This window comes from Erigeron canadensis, chromosome 8, assembly GCF_010389155.1.
Source record: "Erigeron canadensis isolate Cc75 chromosome 8, C_canadensis_v1, whole genome shotgun sequence".
Classification (NCBI taxonomy): domain Eukaryota; kingdom Viridiplantae; phylum Streptophyta; class Magnoliopsida; order Asterales; family Asteraceae; genus Erigeron; species Erigeron canadensis.
In genome coordinates, this window is record NC_057768.1 from 8,046,222 (window position 1) to 8,069,705 (window position 23,484).

The 23,484-nt window shown below is 33.0% G+C and overlaps 3 protein-coding genes and 1 non-coding gene across 5 annotated transcripts; 2 read left to right on the plus strand and 2 right to left on the minus strand.

Annotated features, from left to right (window-relative positions):
- The first annotated feature begins 5,499 nt into the window (after positions 1–5,499).
- On the plus strand, positions 5,500–10,519 carry LOC122578281 (PHAF1 protein At3g51130). 2 transcript variants are annotated; one of them, XM_043750205.1, is made up of 15 exons: positions 5,500–5,729; positions 6,192–6,274; positions 6,373–6,447; positions 7,392–7,459; positions 7,816–7,921; positions 8,022–8,082; positions 8,165–8,331; positions 8,797–8,859; positions 8,975–9,022; positions 9,104–9,217; positions 9,292–9,391; positions 9,475–9,551; positions 9,727–9,831; positions 10,036–10,091; positions 10,185–10,519. In XM_043750205.1, exons 1-14 carry the CDS (start codon positions 5,630–5,632, stop codon positions 10,084–10,086), a joined length of 1,218 nt encoding a protein of 405 aa, XP_043606140.1. In that variant the 5' UTR covers positions 5,500–5,629; the 3' UTR covers positions 10,087–10,091; positions 10,185–10,519. The 2 variants fall into 2 exon arrangements, with proteins under 2 accessions (XP_043606140.1, XP_043606139.1); XM_043750204.1 differs by having other exon boundaries at positions 5,503–5,729; positions 10,036–10,096.
- An 810-nt stretch (positions 10,520–11,329) lies between these two features.
- Positions 11,330–11,402, minus strand: TRNAE-CUC. Its single transcript has one exon. It is a non-coding gene; the product is annotated as a tRNA-Glu (tRNA).
- Positions 11,403–13,338: 1,936 nt separating this feature from the next.
- On the plus strand, positions 13,339–15,535 carry LOC122578126 (fructose-bisphosphate aldolase 1, chloroplastic-like). The gene is made up of 6 exons (XM_043750014.1): positions 13,339–13,557; positions 13,639–13,908; positions 14,009–14,118; positions 14,197–14,287; positions 14,699–14,968; positions 15,049–15,535. Exons 1-6 carry the CDS (start codon positions 13,390–13,392, stop codon positions 15,325–15,327), a joined length of 1,188 nt encoding a protein of 395 aa, XP_043605949.1. The 5' UTR covers positions 13,339–13,389; the 3' UTR covers positions 15,328–15,535.
- A 678-nt stretch (positions 15,536–16,213) lies between these two features.
- Positions 16,214–20,143, minus strand: LOC122578125 (probable serine protease EDA2). Its single transcript, XM_043750013.1, has 12 exons — positions 19,954–20,143; positions 18,524–18,649; positions 18,280–18,435; positions 17,982–18,164; positions 17,790–17,906; positions 17,652–17,705; positions 17,488–17,559; positions 17,206–17,399; positions 17,032–17,126; positions 16,865–16,939; positions 16,649–16,732; positions 16,214–16,559 (listed from the first exon to the last, which is right to left on the minus strand). Exons 1-12 carry the CDS (start codon positions 20,107–20,109, stop codon positions 16,444–16,446), a joined length of 1,428 nt encoding a protein of 475 aa, XP_043605948.1. The 5' UTR covers positions 20,110–20,143; the 3' UTR covers positions 16,214–16,443.
- Between the last annotated feature and the right edge of the window lie 3,341 nt (positions 20,144–23,484).

Consider the following 23,484-nt stretch of genomic DNA (forward strand, 5'->3'; position numbering starts at 1 on the left):
AGTCCTCATCTTTTTTAATTTCCTAATAATGTACAAATGATATTTTAACAATTGCATAACAAAGGGAAGTGTTATTCAAATATATTTATCTACGATTCATATAACTATAAGAGTTGCATACATGGTTTGGCAGATTGTTATCCATTATTATAGATTATATTGGCTAGAATCGCAATATTGATTGAAAAGCATTAAAGCAAAACTTAGGTTGTCCTGTTATTCAAACTTATGTTGGGCACTTTAATAGTGAACGGGATACATTTAAGGAGAAAATTTACCAACAAAGTCTCAACAGGCGGTGGAGTAGGTGCAACAACCGGGACTGGCGCGGCATTGGGGGCTGGAACAGGCGGGACTGGCGCGGCATTGGGGGCTGGAACAGGCGGGACTGGAGCGGCATTGGGGGCTGCAAATGGTGGTGGAGGGGATCCGTACGTCCACCTATGTTGAGACCGGTTGTGTGAGCGTCGGAAGCGTCTCCTATTGCGAGACGAAAAAGCATTATTATACGGACCTGTGTTAGCCATTTGAGGAAACAATTAGTAGAGATAGAAAGGTTTTCGTGTGTGAATATATAGAATGAAAGAATTGTGATGATTGAAAGGGGTTTATATAGAGGATTGGCACTGTGACTTTTGTTTATGGAAGTTATATTATATCTCCCCATGATTATCAAAACAAATATATTAATTATTAAAAGTATTTAATTAGGAAAAAATAATTACCAAATATAGATATGAAAAGATAAACATATACAAAATCATTAACAAAAATAAAAGATGTGACTAATCATAATCTGAATTATTATTGATTTATTGAAAACTAAATGATGGTGATAATAGAAAGAAAGACCTTTGTTGATGGCGATGACCCCGGCGGCGGACTCTATCAAAAATCTGCACTTGTGAATCCGGTGATGGTCGAGTATAAATTTGCCAATTTGTTAATGGGGTCTATCACCAAAAAATCTGCCAAAAAAAAATATAATAATAATCAAACAATTAAATAAAAAAACCCCTTGTGAATCCGATGACCTACAGTAAGAAAAAATCAACCTTTTGTTGTGGCGGAAAGATTCCGGCGACGGTATGATTTAGATCGGTGATGGTGATGATGACGATGAATCCGGCGTGACTCGGTACCAAATAAACCGTTTGTTGCGACGGAAAGAATCCGGCATGGATGATGATGATGATCAATCCGGAAGATCGAGTTATGGGTGATGATGATGAATCCGGCGATGGTCGAGATGGATCTTCTGGCGAGAGAGGGGGCGCAATAGAAGGGGCTTGGGGAGAAGATCAGCCGAATCGAGTTTGTGTGTGTGTTTTGTGTGTGTGTTTTGTGTGGGCGCAATAGATGGATCGAGTTTCTGTGTGTGTTTTTTGGTGTGGGTTTGTGTTTTGTGTTTTGGGGAGAAGATACGGAGGAGTAAAATTTGTGATAAGGGTATTTTCGGTAGATAGTTAAGGAGGGGTAAAATACAAAAGAAAGAAGGGGGGTATTATGGGAATGAAAAATATTGTTGAATTAAGAAAAGTTCAATACCCTTTATAAGGGTTTATAGATATATATACAGACAACTGACCTAATATTTTATTGACCAATCACATCGCTTAATTTTATCAAATTGATTTTCACTGATGACACTACGTATATAAATTAATCGAATAGCTAAGCTAGCTATAAAAGTGCTTATCAAAAAGAGTTCCATGTAAATTTAGATAACCATGGTTTATTATATTATGTATATGTATATTTTTTAAAAAGTAATGAATTAATCATTTAATTATCTATTTCTATTGTTTCTTATATATATATATATCTAACGAGTATTATGGTTAGTGTGTTTGTGATTTCAATTCCCTTCGTATCAATATCTTACAGTTTATTTATAGACATGAGTTAACTAATTAATTAACAAAATTGATTAATTCGTATCAACATGGTTGATATCTGTATGATATATTTATTAATAAAAAAGCTTAAAACCAACTTGAAAATGAAAGTAGTGCGTAAATTTATAACTATTTTCTTTATATAATGTTAAAACTATACCTTAACTTATGTTTTTCATAACTATATAAATCAGAAATATTATAATTCAGTAATAATATCGATTTTCATGACATACGAATGTAACCACCTATTACAAAATAATTATGTAATGTAGTGTGGTGACCGATAACCTTTACAACAGGTAACACAATACATCACATAACCTAAAAAATAAAGAATCTTACATTATATAACCACTCGAATAAGTCACTACATTACATAATCATTTTGTCGTAGATGATTATATTTGTGTGCCATTTAAATTTATATTATTTTTATATCAATATTTTATTTTTTATTATTTTTATTGTAACGACAATAACTTATTAAAAATATAAATAAAATATATAGCAAAACTAACGGCATTATCAATTGAATATATTGAATATATGTAATTATCATTATAATCTAGATATCTCATATACATCATTTCATACTGCAATATATGTTCATGTATTTCTATAAATTAAAATTTTTAACACATGATTAAATTAAGATTGTATTTAGAAATTAAATTAAAAGTTTTTGTTCCATATAGTAATTCTTATATATATCATGAAATCATGATGTTGTAACACCTGTGTATTTGACACGGGTCTAAAATCTAGTTAATTAGTAAATAACAAATGAGCAATTAGCTTAGCTATACATAACCTTTTCACAAAGTCTCCTAATGATGCAGATTCAAGTCATGCAGAGAAGACAATGTTTTATCCCAATTAAATGTCGTTTCTTCGGACGATTTAGTTGCAGGTTTTCTCCTACAAGGTATTGATGGCGAGAGAACTCTGTAGCATGAACCCGATTAAGACATTGTATGCTAGATTCTTTGATGCGAGTAATCCACAATACCTTTCAACAACAAAAAAATAAAATTGGTAAATATATATGTAGAATAGACCCCATGTTAAAAATTAGTAATTAATTTATACTCCTTATTAAAATGAATAGACCCTATGTTAAAAATTACAGGGGTAGAATTTTCAGAAATACCCTCAATTAAAACAACACACCCTAAATACAATATACCCCCACCCTAAGTGAAATAAATACACCATTAGTCTCTCAGCTTTTTAAAATAACTATACAAACGATTATATCAATTACATTTACATCAATAAACTACATCAATCGTCGTCACCACCATCAGTCGTCGCCGCCACCAGTCTACGACCACATTGACGCCATCGTTGCGCATTGCACGGATATTATGCTAGTTAAACATTATAGAGTTAATTACTGAAATGGTACCTAATGTTTGCGTCATATTACTGGTTTCATACTTTTCCTTTCGAAATTACGCTGATCATACCCAACGTATGCAAATTTCCACTCGGACCATACTGAAAGCTGACGCCGTCACGTGGCCGTTAAAAACAACCCCACGTGACTTGCACGTGAGGGGTAAAGATGTAATTTCACGTTTCCTAATTACTTAAATAGTACCTAACGTTTGCACGATATTTCTGATTTCATACCTAATGTTTTTCTTAATTACTTAAATGGTACTTAATGTTTAGTTATTAAGTTTTTTTATTTTTTATTTTTTTTTCTTTTGAAAGGTAAATTCCATTTTAAGTCAATGTCTTAAAAACTGGTATTTTAGTCATACTGGTGTGGAAAATTTTTGGGTATTATCGGTATTACCGGAAATACTGGCCGGTACGACTATTTTTAATTTGTATTACTTTTCTTTTATGAAAATTTTTCAAAACTTGTTACAATTTAACGAAAATAGTCAAACTGTACTTATAATCCAGTCAAAAATAATACCAAATAAGTTTTTCATAACAAAATATAAGTTTAAAGTTCACAAATAACCAAAAATAACATTAAAGTATCATAAAAATAATTTTGTAAAAAATTCAAATTTTCTTTTTTGAAAATATTAGGAATACCGCAATGGTAATACCAGAAATATCCAGGAATACCAGAAATATCGACCGGTATTTAAAACATTGCTTTAAGATTTGTGTTGTAGTAAATACTGACTGGTATTTCTGGTATTCCTGGAATATTCCGGTATTACCATTGCGGTATTTCCAGTATTTTCAAAAAAGAAAATTTGAAATTTTTTAAAATTGTTTTTATGATACTTTATTGCTATTTTTGGTTATTTGTGAGCTTTAAACTTATATTTTGTTATAAAAATCTATTTTGTATTACTTTTTACTAGATTATAAGTGCATTTTGACTATTTTTGTTACATTGTAACAAGTCTTGAAAAATTTTTATAAAAGAAAAATAAAACAAATTAAAAATAGTCGTACCGGCCAGTATTTTCGGTAATACCGATAATACCAAAAAATTTTCCACACCCGTATGACTAAAATACCAGATTTTAAGACATTGACTTTAAACGGAATTCACCTTTCGAAAGAAAAAATTTAAAAAAAAAAAAAATAGTAACTAAACATTAGGTACCATTTAAGTAATTAAGAAAAACATTAGGTTTGAAATCAGCAATATCGTGCAAATGTTAGGTACCATTTAAGTAATTAATAAACGCGATATTACATCTTTACCCCTCACATGCAAGTCACGTGGGAGGGTTTTTAACGGCCACGTGATGGCGTTAGCCTCCAGTATGGTCCGAGTGGAAATTTGCATACATTGGGTATGATCTGCGTAATTTCGAAAGGAAAGGTATGAAACCAGTAATATGACGCAAACGTTAGGTACCATTTCAGTAATTAACTTTACATTATATTATACATATATACCAATAAACTAAAACAGGATTGAGATATCTGTGAAATGACATGTAGCGTAATCTTGATCGACACGTGTTCTTTTAATTTATTTTCTTTATTAAATTAACTTTTTTAATTGTATATAGATTCAATTTAGTTATTAGATTTAGAATTTAACTCTAACTCAATCTTGGCTTATTAATACAAAAGACACTATAACCTTATTTGATTGATCATTTCTCATTGATAAATTGTCTCTTTTTTCATTATCAAATCTTCAACTCCTATTACTTATATTATTTATAATAAGTTATTAACATGAAACCTCAAAAATTTGAGTTTATGATCTGAAATCACAAGATTATTTCTTGTCATCCATTATGCTTACAAGTTCTGTTTTTTATATGTTTCTAAAAATTTAATGTAAATTTAAATCTTTAACTAAACATATATTATATTTATCTAACTGTTTATTATAATTTAGGTTCAATCATCTACTAAAATTTATTTTATACTCACGAATCATGTATGAGGCATATTGATATCGTAAATATACGGGTACTAAAACTAATAAAGTTAATAAAAGAAATTTACAATGATTATTAGTCTAACTAAAAAAGGTTATATAATAAAACTAGGTTACAACTTCCCATGCGCATAGTACATGTTACACATAAGTACATTCCGTGGCGTGTAGTGGTTGACAACTGAAATCAAACAATTAAGCATCATCTTCAATCATCTGATCATCATATATCCCCCCCTGAACTCAAACCCAATCAGCCAAAAAATAAAAAATAGAAAAAGTAAATAAATCTTATCCAAAATTTAAATTTAAATTTGAATTTAGATAATAATAAATATTATAAATAAAAAGTATGTTGCAACAGAGAACACGCAGAAGGTGTGAAGGAACAGCCATGGGTGTTATTGTGCTTGATTTTCGTCCTGGTCTCGGAATTGGTCCTTTTTCTCTCGGTATATTATATCATTTTATTTATTTTATTTTTATTTTCTAAATAATTCTAAATTTATTGTTATATTTATATGTCTTTTTTTGAAGTTATTATTATGACTGAATAAATATATCATGGATGATGATAGATTTATATTTACATTTACAATAATAATAATAATATTTAAAGTTTATTACTTTGTTTTTTGTTGATTAAATGCTTTAAATTTAGGGCTTGGAGTACATTTATTTTAAGTTTTTAATTTTACATTTATATAGTTGTTTGTATATATCTATTATTTAATTTAAGTTTGTATTTAATGCTAAGTTTGATGTTGTTTTTTATACATGTATATGTGTGTGTGTTACTTATTAGTTATTAGTTATATATATATATATATATAATTCAAGTTTATGTAATGTTAGTTATAAGTTGTTGTTACGAAAACGGCGATTTTGATGATTTTATGCGGCGGTTGTTATAGGAATGCCTATATGTGAAGCGTTTGCACAGATAGAGCAACAACCTAATATCTATGATGTTGTTCATGTCAAGTATTTCGATGAGGTTTGTAATGTCCACAGCTAGTTTTTGTTTCTTTGTTCGGTATTTATTTTTCATAAATTTTTATTATGTTGTTGTGATGGAATATATGTTTTATTCAGGATCCGTTGAAGTTGGATGTTGTTATAAGCTTTCCCGATCATGGTTTTCATCTTCGTTTTGATCCCTGGTCTCAGGTACTTTGTAGCTTATCTATATATACACATTGAAGGATTTAGTATAGTTTGTGTAGTTCGATTCTGTTTTATCTGAATATGGTTCTTTTTATGGCTGCAATTTCTTGCGGTGGCCTGTTATTATGTTATTTTGATTAGAAAGGGAGAGACTCTTAATAAGATAAACAGTTCAATCAACACATTATATTAACTGATTTTTGATATTGCTAGATTAAGACTTAAGAGAATCAAGTTATAGGTAATAACGGTTAACATTAGTTAGGGTCAAGCTGGAAGCAGGATCTTTACCCCCAGGTAGGGCTATATGTCTACATCCCACCTCCCCCATACCCGCCATTGGCGGGATTGGGTATTGTTGTTTTTGTATTATGTAGTGTTAAGATTATTAAATGCCTGAATTGGGATCCACATGTTCAAATCAATTATCGCAAACTTGTAGAATTAGGATAAGGAAAATTAGATGCTTAAATATTCTAAGTGCTATATTAAGTTGTTTCTTACAACAGCTTCATAATAGCCCAGCCAAATCTGATTTATTTATGCCCTATGAATTCAGAATTGTCCGGAGCGTAACTTTTTGTTTTTCAAACCATCCATGGTGATTACGAGTGTGACTTCAAGTGCACTTTAATGCATATCCAAATACTCCCTAAATTAAATTTTTGATTGCTAAATCTTATAGTTGCACAGTAATCATTCTAAATGCATATTTAAATACCTCCTAAATCAGATTATTGATTTTGAAAGCTACCTTATGATCATTAAATTTATTGATTGTGTTGAGTAGAATGATTGATGATGTCTTTTCGGTGTTCAAAAGTTGAACTTGGCTTACATTTCTCACTCTTAATTTTTAAATATTATTATATATCCGGAGCTTACATATGTTCACTATAAACTGCTGGGAAAGTCTGTATGACATGTGATTTTTCTTATATTGTCAGCGGCTTCGTCTTATTGAAATCTTTGATGTGAAACGGCTTCAAATGCGCTACGCAACATCACTCATTGGGTAAGGATGATACACCGAGTTGTTTAGTGTTGTTGAAAATAGATGTCGCAAAATGTGCGTGTTGGTAGTGGGTCAAAATTGATACTTTAGGTACGGGCTGGGTTGACCCTTTACGTCCATAACCTCTTTATATAGGCAGGTAGTGTGTCAACTATGATTTACAATCTATTTTGCTGACTAATAGTATAGTTTATTAAATACAATGAGCAATCAAAATTACATTTCTGGTGTCTCACAATCCCTTTGGCTCGTTTCCTTTTAGACTTTTTTTTTTATTTAACATATTACCAAAACATAGGCCGGGTATTCCCACCTCTCTGTTTTGACTAATACTTTGCTTACTATATTATTTGCAGAGGTCCGTCAACTCCAGCTACTTTTGTAGCTGTTTATGCTGTTTTTGGCCCTACATTTCCTGGAATCTATGACAAAGATAGAGGTGTTTACACTCTCTTCTATCCGGTATGGTTTGGTTCTCAAATCACAATTATATCATTCTTACTTAACCTAGGTTTTTTTGCTCACACTGTGTTTTGTAATACTGGATGGCTGTACTTTGTAGGGGCTGTCATTTGCTTTTCCTATTCCCTCTCAGTACACAGATTGCTGCCACAATGGAGAAGGTATAAGCTTTTCCTTGGTCTATATATCATTACATAATCTCCCAATAATCTGTAATAACTTTTCATCATTTGAATATGAAAGCTGAATTACCCTTGGAGTTTCCGGATGGCACGACTCCAGTAACATGTCGTGTATGCATATATGACAGTTCAACAGATAGTAAAGTTGGTGTAGGGTCGTTGATGAACAAGGCTTCTGCTCCTCCATTACCTGCTGGCAGTATCTACATGGAAGAAGTTCATGTTAAGGTTCGTTTATATTCGGAAAACGACCATGCTGCTGGTTATATGTTTATTATTATTATTATTATAATATAATGTGTCGAAATTCTCCAATTAACATTTAGCAGGTTGGACGTTTATGCAATTCTTTATGGTCGTTGGTGGCCCCTTTTATTTTCCAAAAAGCAACAAAGTATTATATTGTATCATATAAGTCTTACACATACAGAGTTGCGGTAGTCCAAAGCATGAGTTATGGTTAAAATACACCAAACTCAAATACACCTAATATTGCCTCAACATAAATACACACACACATGCTGTGGAACAGACAAGAAGTAAAAAAAATGAGAAATTGGTAACCCCGAGTTTCACCATCATCCACCTCAACCCTTTAATACGTCAATAGGTCCAGCATGCATGCACACATCCAATGCAGGGGCCATTCAAACAAGTGTTCCTGATTGTGGTCATTTTGTTTTTTTTTTATAGCTAGGGGAAGAATTATGGTTCACCGTAGGTGGACAACATATCCCTTTTGGAGCTTCTCCACAGGTGGTGCCAGCTAAAGAGTTCTCTCCTTATTGTTATTCAACTTTTCTTTTCGGCGTATTTTGAGATTATGGTATTTGCTTCTGTTTTTCTTAAACTCGTTTTATTAAATACACAGGATGTGTGGACAGAATTAGGACGACCTGATGGAATTCACCAAAAGCAGGTTCTCTCAAGTTAACTTCTAAATTATATATGTTGCGAGGGAATCCCTTGTATAACTAATTTATGCGAGGGGATTTTGCAGGTAGACCAAATGGTAATTCACTCTGCTTCAGACCCACGACCAAAAACGACACTATGCGGTGATTACTTCTATAATTATTTTGCTCGTGGATTTGACATATTATTTGATGGACAGGTAATATGTTTCATTTCTTGTGATTTCCATCACTTAGTTGAAGTTCTCACAAATTTATTTATTTAATTTTTCAGACTCATAAGATCAAAAAGTTTGTTTTACATACCAATTACCCGGGGCACGCTGACTTCAATTCTTACATAAAGTGCAACTTTGTTATCCATGCTACCGAATGTAAGTCATCTCATCACAAAGTACCTTTTTTAATCCATTAATTTTGTTAACTGATGTTTTTGCTTGGGCCTATTTACATGTAGTTGATGGTTCATTTCACCAAGATCTGAATTCCTCAAAGAGTAGGATTACACCTGGCACAAAGTGGGATCGTGTGAAGGTTAGTATAATTTCCTGCTACTTCAAGCTTACAAAAATTTTAACAAATTTAGTGGCATGTAGTACGAAAGTCAACTTTGGATGATGTACTAATGTCCCGTATTGGAAACCTGTACCAAATCTGAATATCTGATTGCATAAATATCAATCTTTAAGCTTTGATTATCTCTATATAGGAGATCCTGGGAGATTGTGGGCGAGCTGCTATACAAACGCAAGGCTCTACAAGCAATCCATTTGGATCTACTTTTGTCTATGGGTACCCAAATGTAGCTTTTGAGGTAATTCCTTGATTGTTTAATTAAAAATCATTGCATGGCTATCGCGAAGATTGTTATCATATCCGTGGCATAGTTTCTGTTTCTTTTTGTCGCAAATCTTGTTATATCATCTACTTGAGTAATAGATTAATGTTATTCACAAATATTACATTTATTCCCCTGATATAATCTATACGATTTTTTTGTGTGTGTGGCTATGAGTAGGTTATGAAGAATGACTATATTGCCACCGTGACTCTTTTTCAATCATCCTAAGTTGTGTATGGTACATCACTTCTACACTTCTTTTATATTATTGTACATGCCGTTTAGCATTATGACATTCAACTTACGAGTGTCACCATTATGTGCAGAATATAAACGATGCATGCTTTGTACAGTTCTGAGCTGCAACAGCAGCCAGTGTCTCACCATATCTTTCTCCTCCCTCGCCCCAGCAAAAAAATAGCAGGCGTGTAACAACTTAAAGTTGTAATCTGTACAGTCTTAAGTTTTTAGAGATTGACATTTTATCGCCAATCATTGTGTAATTTCCCTGGAAAAAAAAGAAAAAGAAAAGGAAAGGAAGCAAAGAAGTGATATGATTGTAAAGGGTGTTTTCTGCACCAACCTTGTTTACTAATGATTGATGTGGATGAATACTAATTTACAACTTATGCAATGTCAACCTATTATTATTTTTTAAAAATTGGTGCTATTAGTCAGGTGGTCTTCTTTAACCTATATATAGTTTGGTGGCTCTTTTGAGAACTTTCTTAACCTCTTTAGACTATTACGTGTTATCTATCTTGGGATGTATGATTATAACAGTCAACATTTTGCTTTCTTAACCTCTTTAGATTATTATGTGTTATCTATCTTGGAATGTATGATTATAATAGTTAACACTTTGCTTGCGTGATAGGGATTTGTCTATTAGACTGTTAGTACCTATTGAAGGCTACAAATAAAACATAATAAAATGTTTTACATAAAAACAACTATGCTTTTTGAATAAATTTCAATTGTCGTGTCATGTATAATTTTTGGTACACCGTATCTATAAGTTTTAGGCCTATTTAGTTCATAATTTTTAAAGGTGTTTAGAATATTTGTCAGCTTACCTATATATGAACAATTATTATTTGAATGGGCGATGATCTGTACAATACCTGTTTTTGATCGTACACTACTAAATGCGTTTTAGAGTATTGTACCGTATAATAGTATATATCAAAATCTGGTGCTGTATTATCAAAATTTGATGCTGTATAGATCACTTCACTTTATTTTTTTAATGTATAACAATGTATAACAAGGCGTGAAAAAGTAACATACCATTATTTTCAAGGTTGGACATCTAATTCGCTACCTTTTGTTTTAGCTATTCATTCATACATACAATCATAAGATTTGGCCAATAACATTATTTAGTGAAAAGGTATTTAAGATATACTAGGGTCATGTTTTCAAAATAAAGAATTGCGAGTAAAGGGGAAAAAAGGCTATAGATTAAAAATTCCGTTGCCGGGACTTGAACCCGGGTCTCTCGGGTGAGAGCCGAGTATCCTAACCAACTAGACTACAACGGATTTGCTAATTGCATTTATTATTAGTATACCTACCTAGATTGATATGTGAAGCTTAAATTACGAACACTATTATAAAGCATAACAAGTTAATGTATCTGTCCAAACTCCAAACTTAACAGTGATTTCTTTAGAATAAAAGTAAAAGTTTTTCAGAATATATAACATAATTTTATTTTTTACAAATCGGATATATACGCACATTTCATTTTTCTTCAAATCACTTAGACCTTGTTTAAGTTATCATCTGTTACCGATTATTAGCACTTTACCTACTACATTAGCAATAGTAGTAGTAATGAAAAAAACAGATCGAAAGCTTCGAAAACAGAATCCACTACACGTTGGCTGGTACGACCAACCGCCCTAGGTCCACATTAGAACCGGTACAATTGATAAGATGTTAGTATGAAAACTATAATACAAAGTAATGATTTAGTAAAACGTTTCAGCATACTACGGGGTGTTTAGTTAAATTACTATAATTGTGAGACGGGAAATGATATTTCCTTATAATAAATAGTATAATAATTCTTTTAAAAACCTTAAATCATGATAAATGTAATCCACTTATTCACTTTCCTAATCTCATCCTTTGATTCTATCAAGTGTTATGATCAAATAGTTAGGAGGATTTTTAAAAAGATTATTTAGGAGAATTTATCATATTCCTTGTGAGAATAATAATGGGTATTTAAACCACCACTTCACTTGGGTTTGAGACATGCCTAGGTTATTGAGTTTAATTTCCAATTTATATGGTACCTATTTCTATACTATCCTTTCAAACCTACGATCCAAACACACCTTTAAGTTAAACTTTGAATGTTGCGAGGTAAACCCAAAAATTGTACCCGGTTCTGATTAATTGTACTAATTTTATTTATATATAAAATACATTTGTGTGGTCATTATCTTGAAAAAGAACCAAGTACATGAATCCATGCCCACTTATTTTTCTCCCCACATTCACGTTCACAAGATTTATTATCATTTGTCTGTTCGTTCTTTCTTTTGCCCCACAAGTCATTCTAATTTAAGCTCAATAAAGCTATGCTTGTATCTATTTCCACATTCGAAATAATTTCCATGCCTACTGATTTTTTGATTGTTAATGGAATCATTATTAATGAATTAATAATCTTATATTGATTGGGTAGTGTAAACTTAGAACATATTTTTATCATTTACAACAAATACATTACAACGGTATAAATTATTGTAGATGAAAAATATAAATTATTGTAGATGAAAAATTTATGTTATAAGTTTATCACTAGCCATATGCCCATATCGAAAACTTTTTCAAACCTAACTCTAAAGATAGTATCCCACCATCAAAGCCCACTCTCAAAATAGAGTATCCCACCCTCAGAAACCAATGACTTAATAAAGGATGTTAATAAATTTTACATGGATGACATATATGATATACCTATTGGGACACAAATGCTAGTATGATACATTACCATTTGCTATTAAACTACATATCTAATTAAAAAGGGTGTTCCTAACTTCACATAATCACATTAAAACTATTGGAATTTGCAAGATGTTCAAATCGCAACCTCAAAAGTTAAAACTGGTAGGTCCATCTTATTATTTTTTTTAAAAGCTCATGATTTTGGTTATTCTGTGACACAATATGTTTAAATGAATAACAGCCATTAATCAATAATCATTCCCACACCCTGAAATTCCCATAGGGCCATTTTCATCCCCTCATTACATATCATCTCAAAGTTTGCTAAATTCCAACTGCCATGTCAGCAAAGTTATCAATCCACGTGTCACTCTCTAATATGACAACCCATTATGGCCTTAAAAAATATATCTTTTGTTACCACAAATGATAACTATAAATTAAATGAGCCCAAACATAACGAGTGGTCTTAAATTCAAAAAGATATAGAAAGACAGCCCAAAAGCTTCTTTCTTTTTTTTTTTTTTTTAAGTTCTATAATTTTTTTTTAGAACTTTTTTTTACAAGATGGCCTCAGCAACTCTCTTCCAGTCATCCCCAGCCATTCTTGACAAGTCTGAATGGGTCAAGGGTCAGACTCTACGACAGCCATCGGTCTCCGTGGTTCGGTTCAGCCCTGGTGCACCCTCTGCACTAATTCGTGCCTCATATGCCGATGAGCTTATTAAAACCGCGGTATGTGTTTTTCTATCTCTACATTAAACAAACTAAAATGATGGTCTTTTAACATAACTAAACTTATTTTTCATAATGTAGAAAACCGTAGCATCACCAGGACGAGGAATCCTAGCTATGGATGAGTCCAATGCTACCTGTGGAAAGCGGTTAGCTTCTATTGGTCTTGAGAACACTGAGGCCAACCGCCAAGCTTACCGTACCTTACTCGTTACACCTCCTGGTCTTGGCAACTACATTTCCGGTGCTATCCTCTTCGAGGAAACGTTATACCAATCAACCGTTGATGGCAAGAAGATTGTCGATATCTTGGTTGAACAAGGCATTGTCCCTGGTATCAAGGTTGACAAGGTAATTACCTCATATCAGCCTTCAGCACTCAAGTAAACAACATCTTATGTATATTATTATATTTAAGAAATGGAAATTGATAAATGTTTAAATACTACAGGGTCTAGTTCCATTGGCTGGCTCGAATGACGAATCATGGTGCCAAGGTCTTGATGGTCTTGCCTCACGCTCTGCAGCGTACTACCAACAAGGTGCTCGTTTTGCTAAATGGTATGTCAAATCTCGTGTCACGTTTGATGGATACAGAATACTTAAGTTGCTTGCTAACCCGCTTTTTTGATCTTGCAGGCGTACAGTTGTGAGTATTCCAAATGGGCCATCAGCACTTGCAGTCAAGGAAGCCGCATGGGGTCTGGCTCGTTACGCTGCCATTTCTCAGGTAAAAAGACTTACTGATTCCCAAACAGTTATCTAAAACTAAAAGTGGATAACTGAACGGGTTGGATAATGGGTTCAGATTGTTTTGTGTTAAATTAAGAAAAATTTAGTACGGGTTAAAACGGTTAGACTTGGGTTGATTGGTGCACAAGTGCTTTTTCTGCGTTATACATGAATTTATTACGTGATATAATGTATAAATATGATTATCAAAACTTTTTTAAAGAACATATTGATGTAATCTTTGTGAATGATTCACTTTAAGAAGTTAAAACGATATAAAAACCCATCTGACTTGTTCTATTATTAACAAAGAGGCAATATATAACATGGATTAACGCATATATACCTAGATATATGGGTTGAATTTTATTCAGACGTGGATTGTAACATTTAACATGTTATTTATCAGGACAACGGGTTGGTGCCCATTGTTGAGCCTGAGATTTTGCTAGATGGTGAACATGGAATTGACACAACTTTTGAAGTTGCAAAGAAGGTTTGGGCTGAGGTCTTTTTTTACCTTGCTGAAAACAATGTGTTGTTCGAAGGTATCCTTTTGAAACCAAGCATGGTTACCCCTGGTGCCGATTGCAAGGAAAGAGCCACACCCCAACAAGTCTCTGATTACACTCTCAAGCTCCTGAAACAAAGAATCCCACCTGCAGTTCCCGGAATCATGGTACGTTTACTTCTAGCTTTTATTATGTTATAAATAAATAGATGTGCATTATAAATAACTAATGTATACCTGTAATGCAGTTTTTATCTGGAGGGCAATCTGAGGTGGAAGCTACACTCAACTTGAATGCGATGAACCAAAGCCCGAACCCATGGCACGTGTCCTTCTCATATGCGCGTGCACTTCAAAATACTTGCCTGAAGACATGGGGAGGAAGACCTGAGAACGTGAAGGCTGCTCAGGATGCTCTGCTCCTCCGGGCTAGTGCCAATTCCCTGGCCCAGCTCGGGAAATACACCGGTGAGGGTGAATCTGAAGAGGCCAAGAAAGGAATGTTCGTTAAGGGCTACGTCTACTAAATGGATTCAAACTCACACAAAATGATTATTATGCAAAACTGATAGATGTGTATTATCTAAAGAAAACCGAGAGTGCTCTTTTGTTCATAGCATGTACTGCTAGCAACTGCATAAGTGTTTTGATGTGAAATGATGTATAAGGAAATGATGTATAAGGAGCTGTTTGTTTGGCTCTAAATTGGCTAATTCAGTCAGCGTCTAAGTTAAACTGTTTCCTAAAGATAAAATGCAACTCTATTTTAAATGATAACGGCTAAACAACATTACTCATTAAGGGTACCTTCCCATTCAGAAGGCGAATCTTTCCTGATCTACCCTCAACATTACCTCTCTTCTTCTTCCCTTTCTTGAAACCCGTTTCCAATAATAGACGAGAGTTCTATAACAGGGGTTAGATCATCTTCATTTTTACTAGAGAATAACAAACGTGGGAATTTCAGGCATACTCTGTATTTCTGATTTACTTCCATCTGTATGCTGATCTTTCTATATATGTTTAGTTTTGATTTCTGCTATTTTGTGTTTCTGTGTGGCACTGTCCTCGATCCTTATTTAGAGCTACATTTTCGCCCACTTTGTACATCCTTTGTTCATCCTATAGTAACTAACCCTAAGAAATTTTTTAGCTTTTAAGTGACCATGTCTAAAGGACCTCGTGCATGACTTTTAGAACAGGAGCACCTCCTAGACTCTAGAGCATCGTAGTTAGAAAATAAGAATTTATCACTCTAAATACTAACAGAAACAGTGTAAGTAGATCATAATGTGAAATGAAACAATACTTTCCATGTATTCACCATTGAAGATGTGAGGAAATTTTAGATTAGGATACCCTGAAATAGTTTAGACAGGGTAAGCCGTCACCATGAAAAGAGAGGTTCAATGATGCCTGGAAACTCTAACTGAGCAACCTTATCTATTAAATTGAAGCCGAATTCAATTATTCTTTGGAGATTTTTGTAAGGGAACCCATTACATTAATGCGATATCTCTTTACAGTTATGGCTCACAATGCAACTCGTAGTGATCATATAGATCAGATAATAGCAACTATAAATACATTGCTTTCACGAGAGATTGCTAACTATTTGTTAATCGACATGCATTACTTCAGATTTACATTGAGCTCCTGCCTTCAGAGTGGCATTCAGACAACCACAAGTCTATATATCCTATCATTTGCTCCCTCACTTTGTTGACTGCTTCAGGGTTACTACAGTTTTTAGAATTTCCTGCAATATAATATATGTATTTACTTGATGCAGAGACAACATTGTCAAAGTTGATGGTTAAATGAACAGTTTTAGTTGTCCAAACTTACCTTTAGGAACCAAAGGGGACTGAGGGCATCCTCTTAGATCAGTCCCATGACCACAATTATCACACGTAACTATGTATGATGGCACTACATATAAAATAAAAAAATAACAAGTGAACTTATACTCTGATAAATTAAATGGGACTGAATGCATCATCTTCGGTTTGTTATTATGGTAAGGGAAGGTAGAGAACACAACAAAAGATAACGACAGCTTACTATTTGAAGAGGAGACTTGCTTGGATGCATGCCGCCATGGATCTTGTGATCCATTTGTAAAAACTATTTTAGAACCTGTATGCAAGATTTAGAAGTTAGTATATTGATCAGAAAGGTGTATGGTTATGGGTGCTTGTTTGCATGCATAAATTAATCAATGTTTATACCAGCAATGTCTTTGCCCCCATAATACAAATTTGTAGAATTAACCACTGGATAGACACCTTCTCCAAAAACATTTTTGCATAGGTCCAAGTGATACCTGCGACATATTAAATCAGATATATGAATAGCCGTAAGATGGGTCTTGAAATATCATGAGCCTAGTTGTGTGAGCATGCCTTAAGTCGACCTTCAAAGAGCGGATACTATCATTAGCAGGTGCCACTTGAAAATATGCAACTTCAGTACACACCTGGAACCACCATAATCGGTCTCCCACACTCGTATTCTTCAGGTATTGTTGAGTATACGATTTAATGTTAACTCCAAAACTACCAACATAATATTCGTTTACATATTTGGCATATGCATCCTGCAGAAAATTTGTTTGAATGATAAGACTTAAAAGATGAAAAATGCTCAATACACCTTGTTATTTCACAAAAGTAAGAGGTGATTACCACTAAATCCTTTCCATTCTTTTTAGCCTCAGTCATCGGTATACAGAGTTTATCCGGATTACCATACTGAATCTGCAAAATTTCATATATATATATAAGCATCGTTGAAAACCATGTGTATAAATAACAGCAACAAAGTTATATATAAAATGTAATAAACTTACAGCTACAGCTGCAGCATCTGCTAGATAATACATGAAGTCACCATCGACCTTCAGCTGATATTATATTTCATAACATCAAAAAAGAAGTTCACAGATCCAATAACACTAATTTTCTTTTAAAAAACATCAAAGATATACCTCGGCAGCACCAAATTTGGTTTTGATTGCTTCACCATTTGAATCAAGCTGTTCTTCAACAAGTTTGGTAACTTCTTGTAATATAGCTTTGCATTCTGGCCCTGTCGACTCACCAATCTGGCACAATAAAAGTAATCACAGACCTGTGAAAGGAATATAAAGTAATATGCCCACAAATATATTTTCATTCACCTGCTGATCATATTGAGTGAAGTCGAGAATAGCATTAACCACCCCAGAACTTGCAACACTACCACATGTTAAATGTGGAAACTTAAGGCGAAACCATGCACTAAGGGCTCCAGCATACGAGATACCAAAGACAAACCAAGGGTTCTCCAAATTTTCTCTATTAAGCTTCAAATTTAAAGATTCCTGCGATATGATTAAAGAAAATACACCCATTAGGTTACAAAAAAAAGGCAAAACATTTAAAGGTTCTCCATTTTACTGAAGTCCTCACTTTGCAAGTCAAATACGCACAAATTACCTGATAAAACTGACGGAAAGCAGCCAAGTCAAAGAGTGCCTGCTTAGATGAAAGAAATTTAAGATTTTCTGTGGTAAAAGATTTGTAAGGTGAACTCTTTCCATAGTAACGATGCTCAAGAGTAACAATAGCAGCTCCAAATTTCTTTGCCAAAACCTGAAGAAAATTAAAGCTTATGAGCAAAAATTATTTTTAATTTAATTTGGGAATTTTTCATTAGCTCCGAAAAGCTATTGGGACATACAGTGATATAGTCATCAGATATCCCACCACATGTAGATTCACCGCATATTACTAAAAAGATCGGTCCATCAGGAATCCTGAAATCATCCAAGTACTCATAGTAGCGCTGTTGAAATTTACGATGATCCTGTACATGCCAAAACCGCAGCAAGTATAAAGTCAACATCTAACTCATTATAGGTAAAACAACTAAGCACCAGATGTGTTTTATTTAGCTCAACATCTCAGATAAAGGTCATTTAGTCAACACAAGTTTTCCTTCTAAACCATAAAAACATCAAAAATCAAAGTCAGAATTCAAAACATTTTGTTAACATATATTTGTAACCATGTATTGTCATTATTAATACAAGGAGTTCAATCTATTACAAGAAAAACACTGATGAACCTAATAATTTATGGCAATCCTTACATCATAAGCTAATATCTAAAAAAAGAACCGGGCATGATTATGCTTAATAACTTATGTTTTATCTAAAAGCCCCAAGAATGGGACTAAAGCTTTTTAGCTTATTCATCTCACAGCAATTAATGAGGTCTTTTATAAAGAATAAGTGTTTGGAAATATATTTAGCTTCAGTTCAAAGTGCATTGTATATATCCAACTCAGTATGCTTCCACAGTATGTATTCAGCACCAATCCATCAATAGATGGAGTGGTATCCGTTACCAATGAAGCTTGAGCCCACATGTGAAGTTGAGAGACACGGGTTCAATCCTCGGGAATGCCCAAATCATGTGGGTATTGAGTGAAGGTATTTTTACCGGCATCATAACCCTTACGGGGTGGAATGATCAATGATGGGGATCCAATGTGGTTCCAGGGACAAGGTGCCATCCTATGTATTCAGTTTTCAAATATTGTTATCGTATGTATCTGGCTTTACTTTTGATGGCGCGACAACTAGTATGGGTGCCATTTGACACCTTCTATGGATGACTAATCACCCACATGATACATACAATAACAATATTTGATAGTTATTACATACAAAAAATAAAAAGAATAAAATTATATATATCTCCAGGCACTTGACCCTCTTTCATAAGAGCCCACCCAAACACTTGCAAAGGAACTTAATAACTTTAAAATAATGCTATTAAATTAACCCCATATAGAAAGGTAACCTAAACATCCCCCTAAATCATACTTTCAAGACAACTACTAAAAACAACATTTGGAAGTCAAATCCTACTATAAAATTCCGAGAATGATACTAATTCATCACTATAACAATCTTTGAGTTCCAACCAATCACATATCTTAGTTAGATTACAATGAACAACAGCATGTTAAGTTTTGAAGCAACCCATTTAATCATCTCAAAATGGGTACTCTTAAAAATCACAACTTTCCCTATGCATCAAATTATCCAAAAAATGCAAGATAATACATCAAATTAATATGTTATTAAGGAAGAATAGACATACATAAGGGGAGAAGTGATCAAGAGTCTGATTGAACCAAAACACATCCTTGCTTATATAATTGCTGCTGCCATGATACAATATTTTAGATGTGAATAGCCCTTTACTGACATTGACAATTGCCAGCAGTGATACAACAAAGACTAATAAACTTATCATTTTCTTACTTTTTGTGTGTGTGATCTTTTAGCGGTACTCACATATTGATGGGCTTGCTTGCTTATCGAAAAGGTGTCTGCTTTGACCGGGTTAATGGTTATTCGACCCACCCGTATCTACTTTGACTTATTTTCCAACAGTTCTTTTTTTAGAAAGAAGTGTACGACTTTACGGTATATCAGAAAAAAGATTACCACTAAACATTAGGTCAAATCGGATTGGGATCTTAACTTTATAGGTGAAAACTATATTGTTTGTAACAGTCCTTTGAGCGGATGAGACAAATATCTAGTATCAATGTATCAAATTATCTTTGCAAGTAACTCTTTTTGATAATATAATCTCATATCTCATGTAACAAAATATGTTTTTAGTTTCATCCATTGATAACATGTTGATTCGGAGCCATATATTGCTAACACATTTATAGAAAAATGCAATATCAGAGATATGTAGTAGTATTTGTAGCACTAACAAGATACATAAAAATCCCATTTGCGGCTCAAGGACCGGGAAAAACTCAATGAGTAATCTTTCTCAATATTGAAATTCTTTGATCTTTCGTCAATATACTTGTATAACTGGACTAAATTCCCATTCAATTAGTGCTTGATTTTTTAGATAATACAAATCTAAGTTGTAGTATATCCATCTCTTCATGAGATTAATTATATGAATTTCGACATCCATTCTTTAATAATCTATTAATCTCCCCATTTGATGTCCAACTTGCAATATTATGCCTCGTTATACACATATCTCGTTTCTCCATATAAGGACATAATAATCTTAAAACCAATATTGTTCATAAGAACCATTTATATAGTTGATCATTAAAAAAAGGATACATGCTCCAAGTATTTTATATCCATGTAAAACTTTAAGCCATTTTCGGGCTCTAATGATAGCAAGGAGATACAAATAGCTATTTGTATACCACGGTATTCAAATCTATCGATAATATTATCAACCATGGGGGGAATATATCTAGGTCTTTGCGAAAATCTATTGTAGCATCAATTACGCCATATAGGTCAATATATCAATTTATCATTTCGCTTTAGCAAAGACCGACTTATATAGAGTATGCTACACATTCTTATGTATGGATTTCATGTCCATAATTTTGTGCATGATAAGAGACTTTGAATATTCGGTAGCTGATGAGCGTCCATTTTGTGATTATTTCCTATATCATTAGGTCATGTTTTGATGTCTAAATTAGTTAAGAAATGTAAACTTTTGGTACTTAATGGGATAACATGTTATGATAGGTTCACAAGGCGTGCAAGTGAAGGCAAACATCTCTACTCAACTTAAAACGAAGCCACAAGACTTTTGGACGAAGACTAGCAAGCGAAACATGAAGATTTCGAGGCCAACATGAAGCATACGACCATGTGTTAGTATTTTGGGCATAACTTCTTCATACGGACTCCATTTCTGACGAGTAAGTTATTCACGGAAAGGAGAGAGAAAGATCTACAACTTTCGTGTTGATGTCCAGGACCAGCGCCGCTTACATAAAGCTCTAGCACCGCTGGTGACCATATTGTATCTTGTTGGCATGATGCAAACTCATATTGTATAATAACTTTGCCCAGAAATATAATTCGGAGTTTTGCTCTCATAATCATTTAATTTGCAATATACGCTTAATAAGCGCTTTAAGATTCACCACCATTTGCGAATGTTCGTATTTTTATTAGCCAAGCCAATATTGGCACAACTTCATGTTGCTCTATTCACGACATATGACCATTTTGGACGATGCACATGTTTGATGTATAGGCCTACATACATCATCTTGTATCATCTTTTGATATACGAGACAAAGTACCCGCGCATTGCGGCGGTGAGATAAATAATGAGTGGTTGAGATTTGGGAGAGAGAAAAAAAAATGAGTGGTTGAGATTTATTTTAAGGGTATTATATGAATGTTGAATGGTGAATATTGAAAAATTGAAAGTTCAAAAGTGGATTTGCTTTATAATATAGTATAGATAAGGGAATTAGTCCCCACTTGGCTACCAATTGGTGAATAATTGATATTTTGTGAAAGCATATAAACATCATGTAATCTCATATATTGAAGAATCCACATATTCTTAACATAATATTTTGCATCATAATGACCCGGAATGGTCTCACTGGTCATGCCAAACAATAATTAAAAAATCATGATTCATAAACTTCTAGTTATCACCATATGTAATTCAATTTCATTATGCATTGTATAATTCATATACAATGATGATGCCAAAAATGAGTGTATCATTCACTTTTAAATATTGTTCCTTTTGATTATATTAGCTATCTAAGTAGCTTTTTAGGAACCATCATAATGTCAATAATATGACAATCTTTAAAATATATATAAATAATTTTGAATTGAAATAACGACAAATAAATTCATTATATGAGCGCCTTTATGGACAATGCATAATCGTTTTTCTTTAGTCACTAATAATTTGGTCACTCATTGTTACAACTCGTGTTCATAATACAAACACTATAATAAGTGAACTCTCATGTTCATTTGATCATATAAAAGTCGATCATTGCTAGTGTCATCTTGTGTTCTTAAGAAACACTTTGATATTGACATTTCCATGACCATGACACATATTGATCATTCCGATCGCATGTAATTGCATTAACTTTAGTGAATGGATACCACACCGTTAGACGACTTTAGGAATTTCTATTAAGTTGATACTTAATGAGCATCCATACGAAGTTGTACTCGCTTATATTTTACCCATTTTGCAACTTCACGTGCAACTAGTTATAGCGAGACTTTAAAATAATCACATGTTTTGTGATTTTCATAAATTTCTTATGACCATTGTCAAGAATTTTGATGTGCTCTCATATTGAGCTCTTTTAAAGATTCTCCATAAATATATAGAGTTAGATGGATCATATAGACAATAGTCTAAATTACCAACAACGATGAATTTTACATAGCTTGATTTTTATAGTCAATCATTAGTCAAAGAATAAAAGATCAAAGAATAATAAGTATATAAAAATATTTGAATATTATATAACACTATAATATTAAAAATATATTTATAAATTTATGACTTTTCTTTTCAAGAAAGAGTTATTACAAACATCTATTTGTTTGTCATTTATGTATCAAAATTTTGTCTTTCAAGCCATGAAATTCATATATGCTAATTCATCATGGTAATGCATGTCAAGTATTTGACATAAGTGCATGATATTCAATAACCATGTTGCGTAATAAACTGATGTTATTAGCAAATCATAATTCCATCATACAAATCGGTAACTTCTGATTTAATGTTTTTTAATCCAACAAAATAAAAAGTTGTAGCCATGTGTATAATAGTTATTAGTTATGA

Coding starts and splice junctions, on each gene's coding strand:
- LOC122578126 (XM_043750014.1), top strand. CDS start 13,390: ATGGCCTCAGCAACTCTCTTCCAGTCATCCCCAGCCATTCTTGACAAG. Junction 13,909..14,008: donor CTGGTATCAAGGTTGACAAG/GTAATTACCTCA, acceptor TAAATACTACAG/GGTCTAGTTCCATTGGCTGG. Junction 14,119..14,196: donor GGTGCTCGTTTTGCTAAATG/GTATGTCAAATC, acceptor TTGATCTTGCAG/GCGTACAGTTGTGAGTATTC.
- LOC122578281 (XM_043750205.1), top strand. CDS start 5,630: ATGTTGCAACAGAGAACACGCAGAAGGTGTGAAGGAACAGCCATGGGT. Junction 7,922..8,021: donor TTTACACTCTCTTCTATCCG/GTATGGTTTGGT, acceptor TGTACTTTGTAG/GGGCTGTCATTTGCTTTTCC. Junction 8,860..8,974: donor CTTTTGGAGCTTCTCCACAG/GTGGTGCCAGCT, acceptor TTAAATACACAG/GATGTGTGGACAGAATTAGG.
- LOC122578125 (XM_043750013.1), bottom strand. CDS start 20,109: ATGATAAGTTTATTAGTCTTTGTTGTATCACTGCTGGCAATTGTCAAT. Junction 17,560..17,651: donor CAGATGCTGCAGCTGTAGCT/GTAAGTTTATTA, acceptor GAAATTTTGCAG/ATTCAGTATGGTAATCCGGA. Junction 16,733..16,864: donor GCAAGTCTCCTCTTCAAATA/GTAAGCTGTCGT, acceptor TTTTATATGTAG/TGCCATCATACATAGTTACG.